The 21,816-nt window shown below is 41.8% G+C and overlaps 1 protein-coding gene across 1 annotated transcript in view; it reads right to left on the reverse strand.

Annotated features, from left to right (window-relative positions):
* fhdc2 (FH2 domain containing 2) overlaps positions 1–21,422 on the reverse strand; it is a 46,642-nt gene extending 25,220 nt beyond the window's left edge. The window contains exons 1-5 of the mRNA XM_055643678.1: positions 20,705–21,422; positions 16,697–17,280; positions 7,538–7,599; positions 4,807–4,909; positions 2,705–2,790 (exon numbers count right to left, since the gene is read on the reverse strand). Of these exons, the coding sequence (XP_055499653.1) occupies positions 2,705–2,790; positions 4,807–4,909; positions 7,538–7,599; positions 16,697–17,122 (677 nt within the window). The 5' untranslated portion in view covers positions 17,123–17,280; positions 20,705–21,422. The remainder of the gene's footprint in view (positions 1–2,704; positions 2,791–4,806; positions 4,910–7,537; positions 7,600–16,696; positions 17,281–20,704) is intronic.
* Between the last annotated feature and the right edge of the window lie 394 nt (positions 21,423–21,816).

The following is a 21,816-nucleotide window of genomic DNA, read 5'->3' on the forward strand; positions in this document are numbered from 1 at the left end:
GCAGCTTGGAGTTTGCCTGGGTTGGGCACCGCTTATAAGAACTCGAGCGCGGCATGGACTTCAAAAATGGCACCAAAACCTGGGCTCAGCAGACTATTTCTGTACACGTTGCTAATTGGGAATGTGTCGAGGTATGGCAATAATTTATTGGACTGTATATGAGAAAATAATTTCACTGTGCATTTGCACATGTGACAATAAAAGTACCATTGATCCACTGAACCATGAAAGATTTCCTGGAACACCAGGGGTGGCAACACGACAGAAAAATAATAGTCCGTTTGCCATTATAAATATCTGATTTCATATATGGCTTTATTTCACAGTTATTATTGAGTCAGTTCAAGTGGAGGTAAACTTGATCCATCAATCCTCTCAGTGTTGAGGTTAAATCAAGAAGATGGGTGTGACACAATTGTGAACTGCCATATTACATTGATAATCTAGTAAAATTCACTGCTTTACATCATCATCATTTGTTACATCATCTGAGTTCTTGGGGGCCAACTAAATACAATTAAGCACAAAACTTCACAGAGCTTCTCTAGTGCCATGCATTAACATCATTTGAGTGGTAGGATCATAAGACTGGCAAAATCTTGATTTACTGCATGTTGGAGCAAAAACCACATCCTGCTGCAATTCAATGTTGGTTTCTTTTTATCATGATAATATGATGCTCACTATCTTGCAAATCTTTTTTTATTGCAAAACCTTAGTACTGCAGTATCAAGTCTCCTCCAATTAACCTAATAAACCTAAGAGAGCAGCAAATGTTTGAACAGCAGGAAAATGTTGTTCGGGTATATAAACCAAGGCTGATGCATGGCAGTTGAATTAAACACGTTACACTATTTTCAAGGTAAACACAAAATGCTGGAGCGGGTGAGGCAGCATTTCTGGAGATAAGGAATGGGCGATGTTTCGGTCGACTCGAGACCCTTCTTCAAACTAATGTCAGGGGAGGGGGTGGGACAAAGATAGAATGTAGGCGGAGACAGTAAGACTCGTGGGAGAACAGGGGATGGAGAGAGAAAACAAGGACTATCTGAAGTTAGAGGTCAATGTTAATACTGCTGAGGTGTAAACTACCCAAGGAAAATATGAGGTGCTGTTCCTGTAATTTGTGCTGGGCCTCACTGACAATGGAGGGGGCCCAGGACAGAAAGGGCAGATTGGGAATGGGAGGGGGACTTGAAGTGCTGAGCCACCGAGGGATAATTATACTATTTCCAGATGTGTATTTACATATTTATATGAATATATAGATTTGTATTTATATTTGTATCTTAAATATTAATAATGTAGCCCATTAGTGCACATTTCTGAGTGCTAACATTTTTCTGATCTATTATTTTCTATTATTTTGTACTGCTCAAACTAAATAAATCTGGAAGGAACTTCAGATTATGTATTGAGGCACAGCAAAATAATTTTGTCTACCTTTTGAAATGACAGGAGAACTTGGAGAATCTTCCTATAACTCACGATAAAGTGATGTATTACAGTCCAAGTTAGCCACTACACATAGGATATCCTAAACTAAATACAACTGTACTTAAAAATGAATTTTATCTGGTCTTGGAAAATATGGTTAAACTATAAGCTGGAGGAGTGTCATTGTGAACATGTGGCAAGGGAGTAATGTAGTTAAACTAAGTGTTGGAAAAGGTGGACTGTGAGGGAGGAATTACAAAGGAGGCAAAGGCTTCTGCAGAGCTGGTCTTTGCTGCAAAAGGGTTCAGAATTGTCATTGCTCCTTCGTATTGCCCTCTAGCTGCTGTTTATTGCCAGAAGAAGGTGACACCACATGGAATCCAGCCACGTGGGACTAACAGTGGATCATCAGCCTTGTGTGCTTAGGCTTAAATTCATCACATCAGTCATGTGAAGACATGTGAGCATGATTAACCATCTTGGACCAGGTAAATAAACAGTTGTGTAAATATAATACATCTTTCAAGTGTAAAGCAACACTGTGTGTTGCTACTCAGTGTAATATGTTCAAAGGCCTCAAGTGCATTCAGAAAGTATTTAGCCCCTTCACCTTTTCCACATTTTGTTACGTTACAGCCATATTTTAATATTGATTACATTCTTTTTTTTTATCATCATTCTACACACAATACCCCAAAATGAAGAAGCGAAAACAGGCGTTTAGAAATTTTTACAACGTAATTAAAAATAAATAACTGAAATATCACATTTACATAGGTATTCAGACACTTTGCTATGACACTCAAAATTGAGCTTCGGTTCATCCTGTTCATCAGAATAAGGCTGTAACGTAACTAATTGTGTAACATGTGAAGGGGTCTGAATACTTTCTGAATGCACTGTACATTCCACTGGTGTCATTTAAATTGATATTCCTTTTAGTTTATTTCCAGGAATATTAACAAAGTGCTTTATTTCTCCATGTGTTATTGCCCTGAGCAAAAGAACAAACTGCTGGAGGAATTAGGCAGGTTGAGCAGCATTTGCAGTGGGAAAGGAATTGTTGATTTTACGTGTCGAGATCCTGTATAGATAGGATCTGATGTAGAGACTGGACCCAAAACAACGACAATTCCTTCCCCACCCCTGCACCTCATCCCTACTCCCACATAGACACTACTCAACCCACTGGGTTCCTCTAGCAGTTTGTTTTCCATTCCAAGTTCCAGCATCTGTAGTCTCTTGTCTCTCCATGTTAATGTCCTACCTTGGCACTCTCACCAGCAGCAGCATGAAGAGATCTGCCTCAGGCAGTTTATTCTCGTCTCCTTGAAACATTTTTAGATGTTTCACCTGAAACAGTACAAATTCAAATAAAATATCCAGTGACATTGTTTGCATATATAGTCTTGCACCTTGAGGCTCATGCAACAGGAACAATATGTTTATTATATTCCAGTTGTACCTCACCTACCATTGTATGGAAAAAATAAACATGTAATATATTGCTTAACAATCTTGACAAAATATTTCTAAATATTTGAAGTCAAACTACCAAGTCAACATGTGGGACTTTATCAAATGCCTTGCTAAAGTCCATGTAGATTACATCCACTGCCCTATTCTCATCTATCACCTTTGTCAACTCAAAACACTCGATCAAGTTTAGAAGACATGACCTGCTGTGGACAAAGTCATGCTGTCTGTCCCTAATTAGCCCATTCTCTGCCATTTACAGTGCCCTCCATAATGTTTAGGACAAAGAGCCATCATTTATTTATTTGCTGCTCTTTGAGATTTATAATAGAAAAAATCGCAATGACAATGTGCACTTTAACAACATGTGATTTTTTTTAAAATTACAAATCTCAAAATGTGGAGTACAGAGGCAAATAAATAAATGATGGGTCTTTGTTGCCAAACATAATGAAGGACATTGTATAAGTACTTTCTATCCTGAAGAATCTATCCTCTCCTTAGTTACTCTTTTGTTGTTTGTGTATGTATAATAAGCTTTGGGATTCTCTCTAATCCATCTCGCCATTGACATTTTGTTGCCGGTCTGCCTCTCCTGACTGAATCTTTGGCATGGTTACCTCCCTGAAACTACTGCTTATAACCCTCTCTGCCTCCTGTATGTTCCTCAGCCTATCCAGCTGTGGCTCCAATTCAGTCTGAGAAAAGCTGCAGCTGGATGCACCTCCCATAGACATAAATCTCAGGGACACATGATTGCTCCATGATTTCCAACAGGAAGTGCACACCACTCCACTGACTGTCATAATTTGAGGGTATGTAGGGAAGAAGAAAATGGAAAAAATACACAATGTATGAAACAGAAATTTGAAGAATAGCAGGCAATGACCACAATAGGTTAATAAAAAGGGAAAACGATAAACCCTGAGAAAACTGTGCAGAGAAAGGAAGAAAAGTAAAGTTTGAGATGAGAGAGACATCATCTATCAAGGCAGAAGTTTTTGTTTTATATTCTGTTAACGATTGAAGAGGAAGATGTTAACCAGAAAGGAGAGCAGCATTGAAGTCTCATTAACATGCACATTTTATGGATTAGATCAGTGAAAAAAAAGTTTGGCAAGAACTGTAAAACCAAGCTGTTTGAAGTAACCTAAACAATAGAGTAAGTATGGGAGTGACATTTCAGATCCTGAGTGAAATTACATTAGGGAATGTCAGGAAATTAAGAAGTATGCGGGTGGACACAGTAGGAATGAGAGGTGTGGGTTATGCGTGTGAAAGACATAAAAGAGGTACTCTTGGAGAATTGAAATACATCTTCATTACCTCCTTGGACACCTTGGAATACATGAAATGCCAAGAAGTTATTATTAGCATTATAATATTTATTCTCATTGCAATGTCAGCTCTGATATAATATTTGGGAGATACAAATAAAGATTAATTTGTATGCTATTGTAAAGAAGAATACATTTTAATCTTTAGATTTGTAACAGTTGCATTGATGAAATAAATGAAGGGCAGTTGCACTGAAGGTGTTTGATTTGCTTTTGGATTCAGTCAAAAACGTCAATATTTTGGCTAATTTTAATTATGACGAAGAAGGATTTTTACAAATTAAATTAAAATCATATAAATGAAGTCACTATTATATAAAACATCATATACAGGTATTGGAGCTAAAAGTTTTCAGCTCGTTAACTTGGCAGTAAAGGTCAAGTTGCTGTGCCTAGATTTTCTTGGCCTAAAGTTCATGGGTAAGATTTAAGTGTTGAAGGGTTCTCTGAGAAATCACTACAGCGAAAGCAATCTGCAGACCAGGTTAAATAGACTTTAATTTCGTTTTCCGAAGCTCTATGCCAAATACATAGTCCTTATAACCAAATAATTTACCTCTTCAGCTTCTGGCAATAGTTTCAACAGCTTAGTCAATTCTTCAGATCCATATCCTTTTGTAGTTCCATGTCTAATGTCTTCCACAATCTCTTTCACAGATCTTTAGTGTTTAAAAAAATGATCTACTCAGTACTATATTATTTATACAGAAAAGGTTACAGTAAAATCACATGATTGTTTCAGCAGCTCAAGTGACATTGAACATCTCTTCAAATGGAAGGAAATTTAGTCTAAATACTACTTATTTCCACCTCCGTTTTTGAAACATCAAGTAAATAATGCTCTTTCCAATGAAATGAATTTGTGTTTGCTTTCAGTGCTAAGTAAATGTAATTTCTGCTTACCAATAGCCAGTTGGCTCAGTAAATCAAATGTAGTGTCCAAAGTCACTTTGTTAGTCTGGAAATGCTGGAGAAACTCAACGAGTGAGGCAACATCTATGGAGCAAAGGAAATAGGCAACATTTCGGGTCGAGACCCTTCCTCAGACTGAATCTGAATCAGACGAGTCAGAGGAAGGGTCTCGACCTGAAACATCTCCTATTTCCTTCGCTCCATAGATGCTGCCTCACCCGCTGCGTTTCTCCAGCATTTTGGTCTAGCTTTGATTTTCAAGCATCTGCAGTTCCTTCTTAAAAATTATTAGTATGGAACAACATGAATCAATCCCAACAGATGATAAATATTTATTACAAAAAATGGACAATACAGTCAACGCTTGGTGTCTCCAAACGCATTGATAGTTTATTTATCGAATTGATGGCTGTGAGGTCTGGAATTTAAGTGTGATCGTGTTGATGAGGAATTGTGAACAGATTCAGACACATAATGCAGCAGGCCTTTTTATGGCCTGAACCCCTTCCAACAATTATCTAGCCATGGCTACAGGCTGAAGAGGTTATCAAAATGACTGCACTGAACAAGACAGTAGTTTAAATAAAATAAAGCTAACAGCTGATAGTGAACTTTCAAATGCAATAAAAACACAAAAAACAGTTACAAAATTCAGGCAGTGTCTGTGGAAAGAGAAACAGTTAACGTTTCATGTCTAGGACTCGTTATCTGGGCTCAGCAGTTAGTTGATTGGTGGAAGATACTGTTTGATTATTTAAGCATTTGGGCAATTTATCCAGCAGGATGCCAACACAACTTACCTGCATCCTATTCGACTAATGATAGACACAAAAATCTGGAGTAACTCAGCGGGACAGGCAGCATCTCTGGAGAGAAGGAATGGGTGATGTTTCGGGTTGAGACCCTTCTTATTTGTTCAACTAATGTTACACAATTAACATCTTAACAAAATGTAGTAAGATTATATTTTAAAATATCATACTTTATAAATCACCTGGAACAATTAGAAACTAATTTTGGGGGATTTTATAGGGATTGATCCTTTTGCAGTATATTTAATTCAGCTTATCAAAGAAACATAGAAACATAGAAAATAGGTGCAGGAGTAGGCCATTCGGCCCTTCGAGCCTGCACCGTCATTAAATATGATCATGGCTGATCATCCAACTCAGTATCCTGTACCTGCCTTCTCTCTATACCCCCTGATCCCTTTAGCCACAAGGGCCACATCTACCTCCCTCTTAAATATAGCCAATGAACTGGCCTCAAATACATTCTGTGCCAGAGAATTCCAGAGATTCACCACTCTCTGTGTGAAAAATGTTTTTCTCATCTCGGTCCTAAAAGATTTCCCCATTATCCTTAAACTGTGACCCCTTGTTCTGGACTTCCTCAACATCGGGAACATTCTTCCTGCATCTAGCGTGTCCAACCTCTTAAGAATTTTGTAAGTTTCTATAAGATCCCCCCTCGATCTTCTAAATTCTAGCGAGTACAAGCCGAGTCTATCCAGTCTTTCTTCATATGAAAGTCCTGACATCACAGGAATCAGTCTGGTGAACCTTCTCTGTACTCCCTCTATGGCAAGAATATACTTCCTCAGATTAGGAGACCAAAACTGTACGCAATGCTCCAGGTGTGGTCTCACCAAGACCCTGTACAACTGCAGTAGAACCTTCCTGCTCCTATACTCAAATCCTTTTGCTATGAATGCTAACATACCATTCGCTTTCTTCACTGCCTGCTTCACCTGCATGCCTACTTTCAATGATTGGTGTACCATGACACCCAGGTCGCGTTGCATCTCCCCTTTTCCTAACTTAACATAAAGATTTATGTTAAGTTTTTCAGGATATTGCAAAATGTATCACAGCCGGTTAATAGTTTTGTTCAGTTTGAAAATGCATTTATTTTGTAGATGTAAGACTTATTAATAGATATTTTGCTTCCATGAAGGCCCAGAATGGCAGAAAGGCTAAATGCTATTGATTAGACGACCGCTTTCCTTCATAGAAATTGATCTTTTCCCCAGTTCAAATTGGCAGTTGCCAATAGTGAAGAAGAGTAGATGGGGTGTGGGAGATTGGAACTGGCCAGAGATGTATAAATCAGGGACATGCAGCAGAATCAAGCTGTAGAAGGATAGGTAATTCGTAATCGCTGCTTCTCTTTCCAATAAGGGTCAATCAGGGTAAAATGCAACCACCAGCTAATTAATGAGCGCAGTTTGGAGGAAAATTGAATTTTAGAAAATCATTTAATCCAACAGCTTAATGTGATCAGCAAACTGGAAATGATTTTTAAATAATATCTGACAAAATTCTTAACATGAACTTCCATATCCACCAACAATCAGGATTAAAAGTTCTCCCTACCTTTTAAACTGTTTGAGAAATATTCCCACATTCATGCTTCTTCTGGAATCCAGTAGATAAACCTACAAAGAAAACAGAGAAATTTGGTAGGATAATATGAGAAGGGATATAGGGTGTGAGGCGAGGAGCTTTTTCGTTCAAGTTTGTGACCCAAATCACAGAACTACCTGAATTTTTAACATTTTGTGTAAAAATATTATATAAATCATACCTGAAACTCGTCAAGAAAAAAATGTGAGAAAAGCTTCCAATTTTCCGAGTAGTAATTGTCCAATTAATGCACGTTTGACATTGAGGTCGGATGCAAGTTTTATGGTCGCTAGGCTGCGAGGACCCTGGGATCATGGCTGCCTCTTCATTACATCAATAGCAATAGCAAGGTTTCCAAGGAATAAAGGAAATGCTAACCTTGTTGATAATTTTGTATTTCAATTGATTTATATTTATAAAGTTATGATGTGAACTGTTGAATAAAAATGATAAATAACAAATGTAGAGCCTGGGTTAGGGTTAGGGTCAGGGTTAGGGTTAGAATCAGGGTCAGGGCCAGGATTAGGGTCAGGGTCAATAGGTCAGTCTGTCGGTCGGGCTTGTCGGTAGGCCGATCGATGCTGTGGAGGATCGGTCGGGCTATCGGGCTGTCCGGCTGCCGGTGGGTGGCCAGAGTGGTCGGCCAGGCCAGGCCGCCGGTGGATAGTGAGAGTGGCCGGTCCGCTGGTGGGTGCTGTGAGTGGTCGGACGGCTTGTGTGTGCTGCGAGGGATTGGTCGGGCTGTCGGTAGGCCAGTGTTGCAGCGAGCGGTCTGGCGAAGCCGGCGCTATGGTGGTGCTGAAGGCGGCCAGGGCGGCGTGCAGGGCAGTGCTGCTCACAATATCTAGTATCTTTGATCATCGCCTGCAAAGTGTACAGGTGAGTGAGAGGAGACCCGCTGCTCGTTCCGCTCAGGGGCCTGGGGATAGAGTTGGGGGCGGAGCGGGGGTTGGAGGTGAGGTTGGGACAGGGTGATGCAGTTGCCTTGTGGTCTTCTCCGGAGCACCCCGGGTTCGGGAGCAGGAGGGGTGCAGTACGGAGAGGAGCCGCCTGGGCTGCGGCTCAGTGGGAGACCCCCACCGGAGGGTCATGCTCCCCTGGTGCCGGTGTCTCCACACCTCTTGTGTTTACGTATCCAGCTTCTCCTCTGAAATGAACTGCACTGCACCCAGATCCCCATGAGGGCGAGGGGCCAGGTTTGACATCTACCCTGAAGATAGACACAAAATGCTTGCTTCTAACAGTCGCTAGACTCGTTACTCCAGCATTTTGTGTCTATCTTCAGGATAGAATGTCAGAGATGTTGCCTGACCCGCCGAGTTACCCCAGCATTTTGTGTGTATATCTTCGGTGTAAACCAGCATCTGCAGTTCCTTCTTACACACTTGATATCTACCCTGTAACTCCCAGTGATGTCACCGCTCATTCTCCTAAACTTGAGACAGTTCAGGCTGGAGTTAGTCTGTTGCTGCAGGAATCAATGTGAAAAACCTTCCCTGCACTTCCTCATTCACAACCATATGTGTTCTTGGACCCATTCCTGTTGTGGTCTAGTATCTTTGATGCTGCTCCCCACCATCATCACCACGATGATCGAGAAGGGCATGCTGGCCTAGGTGGATGCGCTGCGAGGCCACACATACGGAGCCTGGAGCCGGTCCCAAAGCGGCTCCAGCAGTGGGCAACTCTGGAAGGAGAGCGAGTAAGGCATTTTCCTGTCAGTGGAAGATGCCTTAGCCTTCCCCCACCCTGGCACTGCCCCAGTCCCATTATGGCCGTGACCCCTACTCTGCACTCTGGCAGTCAGTGGGGTTCAGTAAACGAGGGAACCCACAGGAACTGCCCTCACCCATTAATTAGGCTGTTTCAGGAGCCGGACCTCTGCGGCAGTCTCATTCAAAAAACACACTCACAATTATATTCATTATATTATTTTTATATAATATAATTATACATAATTATATATGATTACAGTCATATACACTTCATATATATATATATATATATATATATATATATAATATAATATATGGTTTAAATAGGCTGCAACATGGAAATAGGCTCCCCATGGTGTAATATGGGCATAGGAAACTAGATGGCGCTTACTTTTTCGATCTCATTTTCTAATTAGTTTAATTAATTAATGTGCAACTTTTGGCACTGACGAGTTATGACTTCCTTCTCAACTATATTTTATCTAAATCTGTGCAAAATTTCATGTCGTTCCGAGACATGGGTCACGAAAGTTGATTTCTAGAAAGTTGATTTTTGATGCTCGGCCCACAGCCTAATAATCAGATAGATTTGTGCGAATGGGAAATAGTTAAACAGGGCAGAAGAGAAGAAAGCGAGAAATAAAGTTGCATTTCATTGCGTTCAATAGGATTTTGCTTCATGCAATATCTTCTATATTTCTAAAAATCTGTTCTTGACTGGTTTTGGCGATCTGTGCTGCGATTTACGAGAGAATGCCATCACCTACGGCCGTCATTTTTGGCCACCTCGCCGCATGTGTGCCGAGGATTTTTCCAGTCGATGAAAAATGACAGAGATATTAATGATTTTACAAAATTCCTCATTCTCTCTGCTGCCCCCGCTGGCGGCAGGGGGGATGGGCTATAAAACCAGGAAGTGGTGTGCCTCAATTAGTCTGCAAGCTGGAAGAAGGCAGGGGGGCACGTTACGTTTCTCTGAGCTGTGAATAACACTGAACACATGTCCACACAACTGTGAGTAAGTACCCTTAATGTGGTTTGAAAATGAAAATATGGTTAAAGTAAAAAAAGCACTGCCTGCATATGGTTGTTTGGGAGGTTTGGGTTGAAATAAAAAGGCACTCTCTCTCCCCCCTCTCACTCGCTCCCCTAAACCCCCCTCCCCCCACACACCCCTCTTCCCTCCACTCTCCATGCTACCCACCTCTCCCCCTCCCCTCACCTCTCCCCCTCCCCTCACCTCCCCCTGCCCTCTCCCCCCTCCCCCTCCCCTCACCCCCCTCCCCCCCTCCACCCCCACCCCCCTCTCACCCACCCTCCCTCTTCTCCTCCTCGCCACCCCCTCTCCCTCTTGCCCCGCTAACTGTGTCTCTGCCTCTTCTCTCTCTGCCCTCACTCTCTACCACCCCCCCCCCCCCTCTCTAGATGTGACTGCAAGTTGGGGGCTATGCGTCAGTAGATAGGGTGGTTATGGGGTAAAAGGAGCAAATTAATAATATTAGTATAATATCAAGGGGGGTAATTAGCGTGAGTGCGGGGGGGGGGGGGATAGTCAGTGTGTGTGACGCTGCATGCCGCCTCCCCCCCCACAACCGCAAGTTGAGGGAACAGACCCAACGGGTCTGCACTTGGTCTAGTAGTTGCTGTATTTGCTTACAAAAGTGACCACACTTCAAAAGCAATTCTTTGGTACTTAAATACTTTGGGACATTCTAAGTATGCAAAAGGTACAGTTTGAATATACTTGCTAATAACATGGTATTTATTTTTGAAACAAAGTTGACTTTAACAGGCTGTCTAAATTTTGGAACACCCAACCCTGAGGGAATATATTCTTCACCAGATGCTTTTGAGGAACACCCATGGCCTAGCTGAAGAAAATAAACAATTGCAGATGCTGGAAATCTGAAATAGTAACAACGTTGCTGAAACGAGAAGCAGAATTCACGATTCATGTCGGAGACACCTCCATAGAACGGGGAATGAGTGAGAGAGGGATTCATAGAATCAGAATCAAAGAGAGACAATGAACAGTCTGCAGAGGTCCTAAATCAGCTTACTCCCTGCATTCTTTGGAAGAGGTTTGGAAGAGGTGCAGAACTACTGCTTCACTGTTTAAGTATCTGGAACTGATTTGGCACCTCCTGAGCTGGCATGTGAAGTGGAGATGGAATAGTGAACCAGGGAATCACAAAAAAATTGACCCCATTAGAATGCTGAAAGGGGAGGGGATGGTTAAATGTGTCTGTCAGTGTAATCTCGTTGAAGAGAAAAACTTTGAAGAATGATCTGCCAAATACGCTCGGGGCTTTGAAGGTGAAGACCATGGAACTCAACCCTTTGTGAGAAGCCTGTGTATACTTTGATGCACTGTGAACAATTCGATGAGATTTGCTGGTAATCATTTTAAAACAATAGTAAATCTTGTTTTATATTTTTTGTGATATCTTCTGTATTGGTAAATATTTCTCATGGAGCACGTGCTAGTTTTAAACAATGCCTACAGCACCATGCATGGAGGAACTGGTAATTTATGTATGCCCATTACCACAGAAGTTATGCTTTGGGTCTTTCTCCATGATCTTACAGTAAAGAAGATAGCATTGGAGGAAGGGGAATGGGAGGATGTTCCAGTGGGATGGAGAGGGGAATGTTGGAGCATACAAGGGAGATGAGCAGTGAGCCTGGTTAGAAAATTGGACTGTGATGTGGAGGTGATTAGGGAGTGTGGAGTAGAAGCAGTTCCTCATGTCAAATGTCACCTTCGTTCAAATGATAGCATGGTCCTTCCAAAGTCAACAGTTTTATGGGTTCAATATGATTGTGAGCTATGGTTAAACATTAATCTGTAGATTCCAACACCTAAACAAAGGCATCTTAATTGAAATATAGGAAAAACAGTCCGGAACAGAAAGTAAGAATGAGTGTCACCCTCTTATGGTAGACAAAAATGCTGGAGAAACTCAGCGGGTGAGGCAGCATCTATGGAGCGAAGGAATAGGTGACGTTTCGGGTCGAGACCCTTCTTCAGACTGATGTGGGGGTGGGGGAGGGGGAAGAAAGGAAGAGGTGGAGACAGTGGGCTGTGGGAGAGCTGGGAAATAGAGGGAAAGGAGGGAGAAAGCAAGAGAAGTCAATGTTCATACCGCTGGGGTGTAAACTACCCAAGCAAAATATGAGGTGCTGCTCCTCCAATTTGCAGTGGAACTCACTCTGGCCATGGAGGAGGCCCAGGACAGAAAGGTCGGATACGGAATGGGAGGGGGAGTTGTTTCCCTGCTTGGTTTTCCTTTCTAATTTCTTGAACAAAATGCAAATTGAAATCAAATCTCGAGATTACAATTCTCACAAATCAATTTAATTAAGAGGAACTACCCATGAATGGGACTGATATGATGTTTGGAGAAGAGACACCATAGGAAATTAGAATGTCATTAAGAAAATCGGGCTATTAGGGTAAGGGTCAGTGATAAGGATTGGGGTGGGTGATAATGAAAGGAGTGGTGATCACTCCAGATGTGAAGAGAAAACAGAAACGTGTGTTGAGGGAAATCGATACATTCTTGAAGAAGTTTATGTTAGTCCCCCTAATACAGCACCGGTTGGGATGCATCCTCTCGGAAACTGAGGGGAGGTCCTTGGCCCTCTGCTTCTTCTTCTTTCGTGTCCATCTTCCATGTTTCACATGTTGACAACTGTCATCGTCCATCCTGAAAAGGACGCAAGCTACCGGCGACAATCAGTGGGAGCCATCACTTGTTGCAATAGATGATGGTGGTAGCAGAATTAGCTCAGGATACTTCCAGTTTCCTGCCCGGCGACGTGGGCACTTCTGCTATGGGGCTGGCCCTCTGCTTACATCTTACTTCCACTGTTGAAACCTCCATTGTTTGTCAATCAAGCAGAATGCTCAATTTACATCATTGGGAGGATATGTGCAGTTAAAATGTTATACCAGTGAGGTCAATTGTGTTTTCTACACCAAATGATAACATTGCACAAGTGCAACTGGCCTCTTGGGTACGTGCATCATATGTCATAGGACCACACTCCAATTTCTTGAAGCACACTGTATGAAGACAAAGCACCCAATTGCATTTAACTTGCCAGTAAAAGGTTCAGGTTAATGACTTTCTCCCAAGGCAATGATTCATATTACTGCTCTCTTATTATCGAACTTCATGAGTTCGTTTTTTACAGCTGGTGGCAATTCAAAAATTATCTATTGCGTTATTATTGACATTAGTGAATGTAAAGCAAACAGATTTCATTTCACAAGGGGTTGGCTTATTTAATTTTGTTCCTGTTTCCAACCTATGATGGACACAATGATATTTTTTGTATAGTCATGTAGTTCTGGCATTGCACTTGATATTTGGGAAATAAATCAGGTAGAAGTGACTGTTGGCACAAGGCGCCTTTATCTCCAAATAGTATGCATGTATAAATGTCAGATTTAATGAGGGTCAAAGTTCTTGTTCCATTAACTCCACCTGCTTCTGATATGAATCATCTAATTTAGAATATAGGGGCAAGTTGCCTTCACTACATGTCAAAAATAGTAAGTGACTTAACCCTCGGCCGGTGAATATTCACCACATTGTCTGAAACATTAGCCTTAAATGAAGCAGTAAGGATTTTTTCCTGCTATGCAACTACATAATGATTCAACAGGTTGATTCCGCATGGTGGCGCAACGGTAGAGTTGCTGCCTTACAGCACTTGCAGCGCAAAAGACCCGGGTTCGATCCTGACTGCAGGTTAATTGGCTTGGTATAAATGTAATTTGTCCCTAATGTATGTAGGATAGTGTTGGTGTGTGGGGATTGCTGGTTGGTGCAGACTCGGTGGGCTGTTTCCGCGCTGTATCTATAAACTAAACTAAAGATGTGTTTCTACAGGTATAACTTACGGGTGCAAAACCCATGGTCTTTATCTCTCGTTTCCGACTGACTCTGGGGGGATCACTATGGCATTTCATACAAAGGGATCAGATCAAGCGTAAGATCTACCCTAAAGCCTTTCATTTAAGGCCACCCTTGCTCAGTCTGTTTGACCAGGCTACTTTCTCAGAGATTACGGAGATACTCTGTCAAAGAATTGAATTTTTTTATGATGACATAGAGAAGAAACTATTTCAAATTGCAAAGTACCACCCAGTCAATCTTTAAACATAAAATGTTTGAGTTCATATTTGAAATTTTTTTTGCAGTGTGTCTACAAATTTGTAATGCTATGTCTGTGCCAACTTGTGATGCCTATCTAAGCAGGTCTGACCTGCTATTGAGCAATTATTTGATGAACAATTAAATCTCTCATCCCACCGTCATCACAATGTCAGATAGATAATCTGGTGCAAAAAATCAAACTGCTGGAGAAACTAAGACTGATGTCAATGCCTCAACGTCCGAAGGACCGTGAGGAAATTTGGCACTCCAATGACTTACAGCAGATGCATCATATAAAGTATACTATTGGTTGGCATCACAGCTTGGTTTGGGAACATCTCTGCCCAAAATGGTAAGAAATTGCAAAGAGTTGTAAATGTAACCCAGTCAATTACACAGAGTAGACTAGACTCTCCACCTTTGACTTGATCTACTCTTCACACTGCCTCAAGAAAGCAGCCAACATAATCAAAGACTTGTTCCACACCAGTCATTCCTTCTTCTCCCTGCTCCGTTTGGGCAGAAGGTACAGAAGCTTGAAAGGGCGCAACACCAAACTCAGGGACAGCTTCTTCCCCTCTTTAATCAGACTTCCATAAGCTAGGATATTATCCAATTCACTTCTAACCCACTGCAGACATTGTATTTTGTCTGTGGAAGAGAGAAGCTACAATGGTGAGGACTATATTCTTCACTCTGTATCTTCCCCTTTGCACTACCTATTGTACTGGAGTTCGGTCTGATTTTATTACTAGACCAAGTGGGGGCTGTTGGGTCCCATCCCCTCAATGAGCAGCTTTGGGGGGGGGGGGGGGGCTATGGCATCACACACACACACACACTAACCACCCCCCCCCCCACACACACACACACACAACCCCCCCCCCCCCTCTTGATATTATATTAATATTATTCATTTGCTCCATTTACCCCATGCCCCGCCCTATCCACTCACGCATTGCCCCCAACAGGCATGGTTAGAGAGGGAGAGGGAGGGGGGTAGAGGGGGGGAGGGGGAGGGAGGGGGAGGGGGTAGAGATTGAGGGGTAGGATGGGCGCACGGCGTCACAGGGGAGGGCTGGTCCCCGAACGCAGTACTCCACCACTCACCCATTGGTCCCAATAATCACCACTCCCTAGACAGGGAGGGGAGGGGGGGTAGAGAGGGAGAGGGGGGGCAGAGAGGGGGGGGGGGGGAAGAGAGGAGAGGGGGCAGAAAGGGAGGAGGGGCCAAGAGAGGGGGGGGTAGCGAGGGGGAGGGGGGTAGAGATGGAGGCAGTAGAGAGGGATGGGGAGGGGGTAGAGAGAGGGGAGGGGTAGATAGGGAGGGGGTAGGGGGAGGGGTAGATAGGGAGGGGGTAGAGAGGGAGGGGGAGGACAACTTGTTCTATTTGATCTTCTTTGATTGTGCACGCCAGGTTGATTGCATTCGTGGAAACACGTTAAGGTTGCAATCTCCCACCCCTGTCCCATTGTGATGTCATATGTAAATGAGATCCATTGTGATTGGACGTCTGTGAGATGGCACTGTGACATCATCGGTGGAAAGTGCTGCAAGAGTCTCCCACTGAAAAGCAGTTAATAATTTGAAATAAACGATTAAAACTTTAAAAAACATTGTAAATATAGGTTGGAATGCGATGGGAAGATGTTTATCCCATCGAGGGGGAAATTGTGAGTAGCATATGTGAAAATGGGAAGGCTGAGGCCAAGCGTTTTGGAAGAAGATACAAATTAAGGAGATTAAAAGAAAGCCAACACAACCCTGCAGACACATGGAAATTTGGAATGTTTAGAACAAAGGGAAGAGTTTCAGTAAAATATAGATAGATGATATTATCTTCTTCTTATCGAGTCCACACACAAGATTAGAAGTTGCTCAGCCAGAGCAGAACACACTGCCCTGCATCTGCATACAACGGTGTCTGTCATACGCTTCTTGTGCGTGGTGGTGGAAAGATTGGTGGAAACAGGGCCGCGACGTAAACGTTCTTTCCGTGACCGGTGTGGTAGTATCTGATCTTATTGGATACCAGGCGAAACAAAGCTTTTCGCTGTACTTTGGGAACTTGTCACAATAATGAATCTAAACCTAATGCAGGGTTTCGATCAAAGACATCGACCATCTCTTTGCTCCACCAATGTTACTTGACTGGTAGAGTTTTTCCAGCAGTTTGTTTTTGCTCCAGATTCCACAGCCTATTGTGTCTACAGATATGCAACAGATTTGATTCAAATTAACTTACCTTTTCACTGGTACGGTATGGACAACTGCTTCTAAAACTTTGCCGACTGTTCTGCTTATTCACTGACACATTCAGCACCTGTTCAAATAACTCCTCCATTGCTGAAGTGTCTAACTGAAAGTCATCATCATACTTATCCGCTGTCCAGATGTTATCTTTTCCCAAAATCTTTTCCTTTGGAATGGTGATCCAGTTAACTTTTCTCAATTTGGACTTCTGAAGAAGACATGGAGATGTTGATTCGGAGAATGGTGGTGGCGGCGGCAGGGGAGGCGGTGGTGGTGGTGGGGGTGGTGGTGATGCTGGTGGTGCCATCAGAAAGCTTCTGTTTGGTAATGGCACAGAATTGGTGTCAAGGACTGGAGTAAATGGTGAGGAGCAAAGTTTGAGAGCTTCAGCACATTTAGTAGCTACTGTCATATTCATGGGAATCTAATTGCGGCCTCTTGATGAGGCGCATCGATTAAAGTGACAGTATCGATAATCCGGGTAAGCATTACTCAATGACTTAACATGTACAAATCCATCCAGGATCTCTGTTATCCAGCTGCTCCCTGCAGTCCTTCACTTACTGTGATTCCTTCCTTCAATAAAAGAAAAAAAAGCTTCATTTGCCAAGTGTTCAGCTATCAATTATGTATTTCTATTGTTTAAAGGCATAAAATCGTAATTTCCAGTTACAAAGTCTGAGAGTCATTTTCCTGCCTGCCTTATCAGGACTGTTGCTGACATTAAAGAGACTGCTGCAATGTAATTAGTCACATATAATAGGGAATGTTGGACCAATGATCCATATTACCAGAAGCAATGTTTGTTTCCCATAACTGCTTCTCATTCAATTATTGTAACAAGATGTTCACGTAACGCATTAACAGCAGTCCTAAGGATACATAAGGTGCCCCATAATTAAATCCAATTATCACGTATATATATTTTTTAGTCTGCGTGGAATAATTTATCAATGCAAAAACTATTCATTGTGAATTGTAATTTCCGTTGAATGTTAATACACTAGGGTTTTGCCTTGTCAACGTGCAGCTGATTCAGATCAAGCAAGGAATGCAGAGGATGGACACATAGCAATGCTACCAAGAGGATCCCCACCCTTTGGGAATGACTGCCTGAATGAACAACAGATGTCCAGGAATGAAATATGAAAATTGTTGACCTAATTCAACAGTAACAAAATGACTGATTTTGCATAGCAACTGTTCATTTATTGAATGAAAGCCTTTCCTGTTCATAGAATCTAATGGATCGCCACATGGGGCCTTGAGTGGCACATGCATTCTGTTGATTTCTTCTTGCACTTGTGTGCATACTAATAGTCTGTAGAACTGAAGAGGTCTTTCATGTTGTTTATATGATTTCATTTGGGGAGAAATTGAATTGTGTGGCTCTGCTGAATAGAATATTAATAACTACCCAGCTCCAAAGGTTGCCTGATTAATTCACTGGAGATCATCTCATGCTACCTCAAAGGACTATGTCACAAAAAATGGTGAGGCAAAGGAAGTTGGTTGTATATCTGCAGCTAACAGTTGACATAACATCCTAATGCATGGGATAGAGGGGCATTGTTGATGGTAGTGAATGCAAATTATGTTGTTGATAGGTCCAATGTTGTTCCAAGTCTTTGGACCCTGAAGAGTGAATACTGATGCAGAATGATACATATTCTACTTGTGGAGATATTTATGAAGCCCTTCTTTGTTATCAGCCATTTCCATTGTACAATAGAGGGATTCTCAAGGGGGGGTGTCCTCAGCAAAAGTCCTAACTGAACAGTCAAACTTAAAATATTGATATGCAGGTAAAATAGACATAATCATTAGGAGCATCACACAAAGGCCTTCTCGGTATTCAACCCGAGGTAGTACCTTCCTCCAACTCCTACCACCACTGACAGGAATTATTTGGGATTGTCCGATGTTGGGGGGAAATGGAACACAAAGATGACCTTTGGTAATTTGGTATCATCTGCACCCAATGATTCAGTTACTGAGTACCTACATTTTTTAATAACCTGTTTCATGGCATATTGGAAAATCGTCTCCAAAAAATCAAACTGCTGGACCATCGTCTTTGAGAATTTACTTTACTCATTTACATTCTCCTAGGTACAAATATAATTCAGCCCAATATGTTCCTAATGGACATGATATTAACCAGAAGAAGATAGAACGCTACTCAAATCAAAAAGCAAATTTCCAAAAACTGAAGTGATACTGTATAAAACCAAAACATATTAATAAAATAGGTTATTAGTCTTTTAAAGTGCATAGAATACCATGTGCTAAGATAGTGCACATTTACATCTCAAAAGGATAACATTTTCATAGAATTATTGAAACTTACAGCAACAAAAGGAAACCATTCAACCCATCAGAGCTCTTTGAAGTATAATTGTGCTTATCCTTCATTGCTGCACCCGATTCCACCACTGCTTTAAAAATAACTTACTAAATTTTAAATGTAAAATATTTGAACATTTAACAATGACCTCTGTTTATTCACCAAAGGTTTTTTTTTTGTTCTCCATCTCCTCTCTTAAGACCTCTCTTTTCCAAGGTCGACACTTCTAATTATTTATCAATCTCTCTTCGCGACTGAAGTTTTTGATCCTTGGCAATATTCTCAATTCAGTTCTTAATATTCTTTTTAAGATTTATACATCTTTTTTTGAAGTTTGGTATCAAGAATTGTTCACCAGCTAAAACCTTACAAGTGATACAAGTTCAATGAGTGTGGATATCTCAAGAATAACTACAGTTGCCTAAAAAAAGAGGGGTTTCTCTGCTGTGGACATTATGAAGTGATATTATTTGGACATTTTTGTACTGTTTGTTGCAACACATAATTATTTATGCTCGTTTTAAATCACTGCTGATGCATATACCGTGCATTGCTTTGTTAAATTGCAATAACAGGAAAAATGGTATCATAAGAGCTACCAATCAATATTAAATTAATGCATCTCATTTACATTCGTTGCATTTCGACAATGCATTTCGTTGTCTCTGTACTGTACACTGACAATGACAATTAAAATTGAATCTGAATCTGAATCTGAATCTGAATCTGAATCTCAATCCGAGCTGTTGATAAAATTCATCAGACAGCAGAAAATGTATTCCAAGCAAACAAAGTTCCTGTGTTTTTTTCCCCACGGCTTCTATTTGTGTTTCCAACACAAAATAGCTCGGTCAAGAGAGGAAAATGGGCTGGGCAATTCTGTTGCCAATAACAATAAAAGCCAAATGATCTCAATTAGATTTCAACTGTCCACTATTTTAAAGCTTTAGCAAAATATTTAGAAAGAGTTCAGACTATTTCCCTTCCTGTCAGATAATTGCCTCTTCTGAGCTGCCAATGGAATTCGAGGCTCAAGAGAAGTTATACGTGGGTGAGATGATAACATTAAGCACTACATTTAAAACTGCCAGAAAATCAACTAACCCAGCACTGTCTGTGAATCATATCTCAGATCTTCTAATCCACAGTGGGTTGATGCTGGCGAGAAGCAACATTTAGTTCTGACTCCAACACCATAAGAAATCTGCCGTGTTGCCATGCATTCTATGAAACACATTTAGAAGTCTAAGAGGACTACTGAAAAGCGACCACTACAAAATGAGTTTGATTTCAACATTGAAGGTTGGCTTTAAGTAATGTTATTTCTGGGTGGGCGCACAATCATCTTGTCACCCTGAGACAGAATTCCAAACCAAGCCGATCATCTGGGACTGAATAAAGTGCCAGAACAATATGCAGAATGCATAGGTTCTGAACGATCCTTCCCAAACCTCCCGGATAGGCGGCTCCTTCTTCCCGTTAGAAGTGCAGCCTTTGAAGCTTCGACTGAACCTTGAGGTGTGCCCCAGCGGCAGTGCGGAATAACCCTGCTGGGGGCGAACTCACTTTTCCTGAATCTATCCCCCCAATAACACGGACTCTCTTCACCCCGACTTTACTAACTTTTTTTCTGCACTGCAATCGGACTCTTACCGACTCCCTCCGTCCCGATCTCAGGTGCTCTGCTCGCCCGCCGTGGTGCCTTCAAAACCGGCCACTCCTCCTCTTCAATTAGTGTCTCTGTTTTTCTCCCCGGCGTTCAAAAAACTTGAAGCTGCTCTCCTTGCGTCCTGTCCCCAGTGCGTAGCCGCCCTAGAGCATGGAGTAACTGGGAACTTGTGTCAGTGGGAGTGTCCATTTACAGGTGGTTCTGTGACGGGATCCACGGGGATCCGGAGCTGAAGAAGGTGGGACTATAGATCAAATTCAGGGACATTTTTAATCGGGATGACATCAGTGGGAGTGAGATACCGTACGATATCGGGGGCCGTCCTCCGGCCAGTGAGACAACGAACAGGACAAATCTCACACATTTCATAGAGACCAAAGTGAAAGGCTTGAGAACTAAATCTGCGTGACACGGTTGGACTAACACATAGATATACGTTTTTAATGTGTATCGGACACAGTGAGTGATGCAGAAACCTATGTGTTACATCCATTGCACCTCGTCTTGAAAGTAATACGGCTAGGAAGAAGGAACCAACTTGCAGCAAAAATATGAACATAGTATTGGAGATTCTGAAATTCAGGTTGGCCCGATTTCAAATGGAGCCTTGCCAAATTAGTGTGGCTCTTAGTTTAAATTCTGTTTCGCGTTTCATATCAGGGGTGGATATGAGAAATAATAATATTTACACGTGATTGCTGATGTGGCAATGCCGGAATAAATGTTTGTCGAGCAGTTATTGTTTTTTTGTTTAGACTTTGTGCACCATCAGACGTTGCCCGTTGCGTTTCGAGAAGCACAGGGTTATTTCCCTTAAACATTGGTTGCTTCAATTTCTCTCAGCTCCAGGATGCCACAGGTGTTTCTCGGGCAATGCTTGTTTCCACGCTGACTGACTATGACTCTATGACCATGTTTACCTACATTATGTGCCTTGATGAAGCAATGTTCTGCAAATCCTCGCCCAACCGCACAAAGGGAGTGCCTCCACGGGAAGAACAACAGTAATTCAAGATGTTAAATCATCATCATCTTCTTCTTAAGGAGCAGTTGAAGATGGTAAATACATTCTGGCTGTGTCAGTAGCATCCACATC

Source organism: Leucoraja erinacea, chromosome 12 (genome assembly GCF_028641065.1).
Source record: "Leucoraja erinacea ecotype New England chromosome 12, Leri_hhj_1, whole genome shotgun sequence".
Classification (NCBI taxonomy): domain Eukaryota; kingdom Metazoa; phylum Chordata; class Chondrichthyes; order Rajiformes; family Rajidae; genus Leucoraja; species Leucoraja erinaceus.